Genomic DNA, 8888 nt, shown 5'->3' on the forward strand with positions numbered 1-8888 from the left:
GTGTTTGTGTGTGTCACACACACACACACTCAGTGTGTAACGCTGACCCAGGCAGGCCACTGTGAAGAAAGTGAGAGTTTCTTGTTTGCATTAGCAGCTGCAGGGGCTTGGTGAGGATGCAAAATCCTGACGGTTGACTTGCTCCAAACCCGGGCCAGTTTACATAACTGAAGCACTGCACTGCCCGGGGAGCCTGCCGTTAAATCAGTGTGTGTGTGTGTGTGTGTTTGTGTGTGTTTATGTGTGTCTCTCGTAAGAGGAATAAACATGGATGTTGTATCATTTGTCCAGTTGGTACAAAGGGGTCACTCGTAGTGCTGAACCTACAGAGAATTATCATGTGAAACTGCAGCTTTAAGGAGTTTTATAGCAACTTTCAGCTCATTGTTTAGCTGTGCGGTCATTTTTTTCCAAATAAGTCATATAAGTTTCTAAAGATCTTCCATTATCTGCTCTTTTCATCAATTTTTGAACATTGCTGTGTGTGACATGTTCCCTGTTTTCATCTAGTATTAATCCTAAAGTCATCCATCACCTGTATACGTGCAGCCATCAACTGGTTAAAGTCAAAAGTGTTCAAATTCAAATGTCTAATTTGTTTGTCTTTGTTTGGAGAGAGCCGTTTCTCTCTGGCACAGCCAGAAGTATATGTGAGAGACACAAAGTGAAGAGCTCTTCATTTGCCTTGGCTGCAGCCCTGCTCTCCTGTGCAGCTGTCCCAGCCTCCAGCCGTCATTTGCGTCTCCACGCTGTGCTGTGACGGACAGGTGGAGGCCTCTCATGGCGGCATCAATGCATGGCTCCAGGGCCCTTAGCTGCAGAGGCCCTAACTTATACTCAGTGATGCCAAACACAAGTACACTTCAACAGGAAGACACAGTTTGCATGCATGCTGAGTCGCTGCGTGAGAGTACAAAGGGTAGAAATAAAAAATCATGAAAAATGTTTAGGTAATTAAATCTCCATTTCAAGTACTGCAACAAAAGTGTGTTATATTAATGTATCCATATCCATGCATCCAATTTGTCTCTTTTTTTTTACTGATATATAATCTTTGATTAAAATGTTGTTGTAATTGTGATAATTCACTTCGGACCTACAGTAGCTTTTCTTAAAGGGACTATTTGTAACTTTCAGAAATGCTTCTTAACAGCGACACCTGTGGCCGTGAAATCAACGAAAGTCAGCGTCGGGCTCGCGCTTGCTCGCTCTCAATATACCTGAACGAGCATCACTCAAAACAGTGAGGCGACACAAGTCAGCTAAAACCACAATATCACTCTATATTTCAGCTGCTTGGCAGTAATGTTAGCTGACCAGACGAAGGTCTCTCCATGAACATGATTTAGATCTGATCCTAGTGTTGGCTTTTCCTGCCTAAGTGCAGGTTGAGGCAGCGGGGCTCTCCAGCGTGTCTCCCTGCTCTCTCCGCCCGCAGCCGGAGAGAGCAGGGAGACACCGGCACCCGGTCGGTAACAAGAAGACAACGTAAATCTCTGTAGAGCTCCTTCACTTCACAAGACACGGAAAACCTCTGTTGGTCTGGAGGAGCTGCAGCATTTATTTCTGCACAAACGTCCCCTGTACATTCACTAGATATTCTCAGAGCTAAACTAACTCTTCTGCAGTGTGGAGTGAGCGCGCGTTCACGTCTAGAGGTGGAGCGAGCTGAGCTGTCTGAGTGAAGGCGAGCAGGCAGAGGAGGAGGGTACAGCGGCTACACGCGAACGCGCATATGCGAGCGACCATGTGTGACGACCCACTACATTTATGCGCGTACAAAGTTACAAATAGTCCCTTTAAGGTGGTTATGTTATTTTGTGTGTTAAGGTTGCATTAATTGATTTTTTTGGCCACTTAGCTGTAAACATAACATTTACATAATATCACCTTACAAAGTTCATATGGCAAACATGTTAGCAAACAGCTGCTTATTTACACATCCAGCAGATTCAGATCAACATAATCATTCATTTGGAGTTGTGTTTGTGTCCACGTGGTGAATGTACATCCAATATTCACTCTGCTTTTAGCTCTATTTTGGTCTCCACCAACTCTTGGGGGAAATATCTGGCTGTTAGCTGCTAAATGAGACGCTAACCTTAGCTTTCTGCTGTTTGGCGCAGGGCAGGTAATGTACAGTTGGTTTATCAGAGCTATTTTTGTTGCCTGCTGCATCCTGAACTGGTTCTGATGAGAGCAATGAGGAATGTGCACGGTAAGGTTTCAGGCTGGAAAACAAAAACAATGAGCTGAAAAATGCTAAAAAGCTCCATAGAGCTGAAGGCAACTGATTTGAATGAATCATCCGTTGTTAATACAAAAATAATAATTAGAGCAGCTTTAACGTGAAAAAAACAAGCAATTAAAGAATAATTATGAGATTTGTATTCATTGTTACTCTGCCAAAATATTGTTTTTGAGTAGAGTGAACGTTTTTCTTTCTAAACGAGAACTATCAAGTTACACAACACGATCCATTTGGCACGAACTGTGAATCATTTAAGCACATAAACCTGACAGCCCTAATACAACATATAAAATATGTTATAAAATGTTCTTGATCACAGATGTTGACAATAGAGTCACCTCTCAGCAGCATAACTCATATTTTAATCCACCAGCACGAACACGGAGATAAAAGTCTTGTGAACAAATATTAACTGTCAATGCTGTACGAGTGCCAGATTGTGATGCATAAGCAAACTATGGCAACTATGAGCCTGAGCTCTCATAAAAACAAGTTCCTGAGAAATGAGTCACCACTAATTGTTCGTAGCCATCAAGCATAAAAAGCTGTCTTAAGGAAAGGGTGAGGTCCACTCCAAACTACACTGCATGTCCATCACATCTGTCAGATCACCAAGTGAAGAAACCACACAATCAAACACATTATTACAGTCATATGGATAAGAGCGCATTACTTAATACAATATTCACTGTGTTTACATTGTGTCTTAAAACCACAAATGAACTGTTTAAAAGACGGGTTCAAATTTGTATTGATTCTACATGCATAAATGCACCTAAATTGAATAAACCATAAACTGCTTCTTTAAACACTTCATTCTTATTCCTATTGGTTGTAGTTTTTACCACAGGAACTGTTTATCATATTTTATATGTTGTATTAGGGCTGTCAATCGATTAAAATATTTAATCGCGATTAATCGCAAATTAATCACAATTTTTTTTTCTGTTCAAATGTACCTTAAAGGAGATTTGTCAAGTATTTAATACTCTTATCAACTTGGGAGTGTGCAAATATGCTTGCTTTATGCAAATGTATCTATACATTAATTATTGGAAATCAATTAACAACTTAAAACAATGACAAATATTGTCCAGAAACCCTCACAGGTACTGCATTTAGCATAAAAAATATGCTCCAATCATAACATGGCAAACTGCAGCCCAACAGGCAACAACAGCTGTCAGTGTGTCAGTGTGTTGACTTGACTATGACTTACCCAAAACTGCATGTGATTATCATAAAGTGGGCATGTCTGTAAAGGGGAGACTCGTGGGTACCCATAGAACCCATTTTCATTCACATATCTTGAGGTCAGAGGTCAAGGGACCCCTTTGATAATGGCCATGCCATTTTTTCCTCGCCCAAAGTTAGCGTAAGTTTGGAGCGTTATTTCGCCTCCTTCCTGACAAGCTAGTATGACGTTCGTACCAATGGATTCATTAGGTTTTTTATAGTTTCATATGATGACAGTATCTTCACTTTACCTATAAAACTGAGCCCGCTACAACCTCCGGTAAATCGATTGCGTTAAAAAAAAATTATGACGTTAAAACAAATTTCCGTTAACGCGCTATTATCACGTTAACTTTGACAGCCATATGTTGTATATTTGCGCTTTCTACTGTCTTCTTTGAGTTTTTGTTTTACTCTATTTTTGTTGTTTTAATGGTACCTTGCAACAGAATTTCCTTTTGTTGGACAAAAAAGATCTGCACACGATTTTGTTCTGCAAACTCAACACCTATTTTCATTTTTCTATCAACTCTTGATATTGTTTTGAATAATATAAGAGCAGCCTCTTGGTCTTTCAATATATAAGCCCAGTGGGTTTTCTGCCACTTCCTGCACTGTATATTATTTGTTATTTTTGTTATGTTTGTATATTAAATTGTGCAAAAATAACTAAACTAAACTAAGAGAAATTAATTGAAAATCCACGCTCTCCCATTCATACTTGTTTAGATGCCAACCTATAAGAGTATTAACATTATGGCTGCAAGTAACAATTGTTTTCCTTATATAGTATGTGTCGATTATCCTTTTAATTAATTGTTTAGGTGACAAACGTCCAACACAATTTCCACATCTACATCCACATTGCTTGTTTTGTCCAAAACCTAAATGTCTTAAATTTACAATGATATAAAATCTTCACATTTAAGAAGCTGAAACTAGAGAATCTTTGGTAGTTTTGCTTGATGACTTAAACGTGTATTTACATTTAGGTTCTAAATTCTCACAATGACAAATGAGTACCCGCCTCTCCTTTCACCGATAGGTGTCAGGTAGCCTTGCATGCCTTGTGCACACACGCACACAAACACACAAAGCCTTCTGTAGTATTTACATGTACAACCATAGACAAATCCCAATGTACTCATAGATTAATAATAAGCACACAGTTTTGTCCACAATTAAACATTTGTGATCCAATAGAAAAGTGCATTTCAACATGTAAATAAAGCAGTAACAACAGACTGAGAAAATAGCTGGTCTCTGTGCCATATAAAGATAAGTAAGCGCTCAGTTCAAATAAAATATCTACAAAAATAACAGGATGTTAATCAATCACAGACTACGGTAATATAAACATATTCTAAATTTAAATAAGTCTACACCCTCAGATAAACATAGTGGCTTAGTTTCACCACCATGACAGATATTATATCAATAATTACACAATTCTGCAACTAACTTTCTAATTAATGTCTCACTCGTTTTTTGATAATAATCTAATCATAATAAAGAAATAAAAAATATTGCCTAAATACTGAAAGATTATAAAGAAATTTGAGAATTAAAATTCAAGATATTATCAAATACCTGGATCATTTTAAATTAAAAGTAAATTAAAATTGTCCTGCAACTTTAACTGATGTTTATATTATACACTTTTATTTATAACAACTGTTTTCTTTTTTCTTCAGTTTTTCTCTATTTTTAGGAAGATGCACAATCTTGAAATGACAAGACTATGTTGTGTTGTTCACAAGTTTAATTACAAAGTTGAATTGAAACTAACAGGTATGTGGACTCTCGTGTTAACCCATCATATAACAGGGCGCTGCAGGTCCAGCCCAGGAGAGCCATAGGACTAAACCTTTCATCAGGCTGTTTGTCTGAGCAAACCCACGCTCTCTCAGCACGCTCCCGCTCTGACACATGCCCGCAGTGCTATCCCAACCTGGTGATGAGCGGTGGGAGTGTGCTGCCGTGTTTTCCTCTCTGTTTGTTTAAAAGATTAAGGTGGTGAACCCTAGCTCTGTGGAGTCCCCGCACTTCATACCACCAGAGCTGCTCAGAGAGTCAGCATTGTCTCCATCACCGGTGCCGGTGAAATTTAATAGTGTCTAAAGTCATCTTAAAAGCAGCAGGTCTCTCACAGATTAGGTTATCCAAGAATGGGTTTGGTAATTTAAAATGTGTGAGCAGCTCTTCAAAAATAGACTAATATAAAGAAAAGAACTTGCATGACATGTCCAAATAAGATTTCTTTTTACAATTAACACTTGAAATGATGAAGGCAATTGCAAATGACAAGGTAGTACAAAATGTAAATCATACTTTGGTGTTTCATTTTTTTACCTCTTTACTTATGATTTCATTTAACTTTTTAGCTTTTTACAAAATAAACCAAAACACTGACAACGAGGAAGATCTTGGGTAGATAACGAGAATAAATATGAAACTAAATTTAAATCATAGACTTTAAAACTAAAAAGAAATCAGGTTTTAATTGAAATCAAACACTATTATTAAGCTGGTTTATTAGATATTTAATCAACGCTGATCTATAGATGAAAAGTGCATTTTTGGACGGATGGATGGGGAAAAACAACACTGACTGGAAATGCTTTCAACTATTGCCACCAATTCCTTCATGACACTCAATCGAAATCAGTTTCAATGAGCAATGTCTATGTTGAGAGTTTGTTATTCCTGTCTCTCAGGTTGCGTCCAGGGATTATGATGATGGCCTATATTTTGCATGCTGAAATCACAGGACGGCCTTTGTCTGGAAAACATTTACATCTCTTAACACAGCTGGCTAGTCCAACCACTGGCACAAAACAAACAAGGAAGCAAGGCAGAAAAACAACTCGAAGGTTAAGTTACCACTAAAGAGGTCTTTTAGTGTTAAACGTCAAAACAACATGGACCATTTTGGACTTTTTAAAGTAAACTGAGGTCGGCTTTAAAGGGAGCTTTGAATATCAAGAGGAAACAATGTTTGTTTTGACAGTTCTGGTTTATGAAACGAAAAAAAGGGCATTGAATAGAATAAATATGATAGCTGCAAGTAAATACAAAAAAAATTAATTAAAAGGTGAACACTGAAAATTCAGTTTATTTTTTTCATGAACATCAGTTAAAACTTTTAAAAAATCTAATTAGAAAAGTAGATTCTGATTTGGACACTAGATATTTGTTTGACATTTCAAGACATTTATTACAACTACATTAAAATATGTCAAATAGAAATAGAAATTTCCACTATAAAGTATGCAGACTTTGTGGATCGTGAACAATAGACCCTTATAGAGCTGAGGTATGTCAAGAGCATTTGAGGCTTAGGGGGGGTGTGGCCCTCAGGTGCTGCGTAGAGGTAATACACTCTTAACGCTGAGTGACTCATTCTCACACACAACTTAAACACCATGCATGGCGCTCTCACTCCTTAACTCTTCAACCTTCACCTGACAACAAACTGTGGGAATACGCTAAATAAGCGCAGCCTTCAATGAAACGGGATCTCTTGGAAAAAAAGCAAATTACTTCCACCGTATTTGAAGAGCTGCTGGATTTGGACTTAAAGACAGTGAGTTGTTATAAACAAATCTTTCTAGCAGGATTGTGTGCGGGGCTGATCTCTCGTTTTGATTTCACTGTCCAGGATTTAATCAGACAGAGGGAACTTCATCTAAGCTGTGGAAGTACTACTACTACTGTGCAGCATTTGAAGCTCACTTTATAATCTGTCTTTTAAGGGACATTTCTGAACTGTTCATGATAATGCCGGTGGTCAAAGTGGAGAAAGACTCTGCAGCAGACAACACCTTGTCTTCCTCCAACGCTCCGCTGCAGACCGAGGAGCAGCCCAGAGGTCGCAGGAGGAAGAGACCTCTCCAGCGAGGGAAACCCCCTTACAGCTACATCGCACTCATTTCCATGGCCATAGCCAACAACCCTGACCGCAAGCTGACTTTGGGGGGCATCTACAAGTTCATCACAGAGCGCTTCCCCTTCTACAGAGACAATTCAAAGAAATGGCAGAACTCCATCCGCCATAACTTGACTCTCAATGATTGCTTTATCAAGATCCCCCGAGAGCCGGGGCGGCCAGGGAAGGGCAACTACTGGGCCTTAGACCCCAACGCAGAGGACATGTTTGAGAGCGGCAGCTTCCTGAGGCGCAGGAAGAGGTTTAAGCGCTGTGACTTCAGCACATACACCTCATATGTCCACGAGACACCAGTTTTCTCTCCTGTCCAGATTGCCAGATCAGCCGCTTACACCAACTCAGTCTACAACAACATGACAGTCAGTCCGGCCTACGGGCAGCAGCTGCACTCCTACTACCCCTCTTCATCTCCTCCTGGGTTTGGACCTGGTCAGACCCGCATGTTCAGCATCAATAACCTCATAGGAAACCAGACTCCAGGGCCAGAGGTGATGCAGCAGCCCGGCCGGAGCTTCAGTCCCGAGGGGCTCCCGAACGTATCCAGTCCCTGCAGCCTGGGAGCCCCGGCTTTCCAGAGCCAACCATGCGGAGGGGCCGTATCATCACGCTCCTCTACGCATCCCGGGTTCACCTACTCCGGTCCGAACGGCCACCCACACCACCATACACACCAGGGCTCGTATGGACAGGGCCACCCCCAGGGGTATGCAGCGACAGGACGCCTCCATTCCTCAGCCCACGGGTCTGTGGAGTCCAGCATGGACCATTATGGCAGGGTCTCCCCAGTGCAGTTGGGCTCTTTCTCCCCGTATAACAGTGCTGCAGGTCCTATCGCCAACACTGGGGGTTACCTGAGACACCCAACGTACCCAGGGAATATGGACAGGTTTGTGTCCGCTATCTGAGCCACTGACAATCTAGATCAGAGCATCCAACTACCTTGTTAACAGAACATAAGAGACTTGAGACGGCACCCAATGAGCCAAGCGTGATTTGTTCATGATGTTTGTTAAGGACAAAACTGAACAGACTGATTAAAAACACCTCTCCTGAAACAACTGTGATTTACCACATTAACCCAACAATCCATTGATGCTAATTTACTTTGAGATACACGCTATAAATGTGGACTTAAATGTCACAAGGCCTCTTCACAGCATGTGAGTGTAAAGTTCCTCTAATGAGACGTGTGGTTGCAGCTTCATTTTTTTTTTCATGAATTGAATGTGCAAGCTTAATATTTACATAACTGGTGAGTTTAAATGACAGACTTTGAAATAATAGTATAAATTATTGTGCTTCATGGTCATAGGCTTTGCAATAAGTGGCTTGTATGAAGAACGTCAGCTTTAGTACATTTGCATGTAATGTAATGCATATTAGGTTGCCTTTTTTGGAAATAAACAGAATTATATAGCACTTTGGTTCTTCAAGAATAAAATATTTAAATTA

The 8888-nt window shown here is 40.1% G+C and overlaps 1 protein-coding gene across 1 annotated transcript in view; it reads left to right on the forward strand.

Moving 5' to 3' along the window:
* Positions 1 to 8888, forward strand: part of foxe1 (forkhead box E1) — a 30441-nt gene extending 21553 nt beyond the window's left edge. The window contains exon 3 of the mRNA XM_074631347.1: positions 7243 to 8888. Within this exon, the coding sequence (XP_074487448.1) occupies positions 7262 to 8341 (1080 nt within the window). The 5' untranslated portion in view covers positions 7243 to 7261 and the 3' untranslated portion in view covers positions 8342 to 8888. The remainder of the gene's footprint in view (positions 1 to 7242) is intronic.

This window comes from Sebastes fasciatus, chromosome 3 (assembly GCF_043250625.1).
Source record: "Sebastes fasciatus isolate fSebFas1 chromosome 3, fSebFas1.pri, whole genome shotgun sequence".
In the NCBI taxonomy this organism is placed as follows: domain Eukaryota; kingdom Metazoa; phylum Chordata; class Actinopteri; order Perciformes; family Sebastidae; genus Sebastes; species Sebastes fasciatus.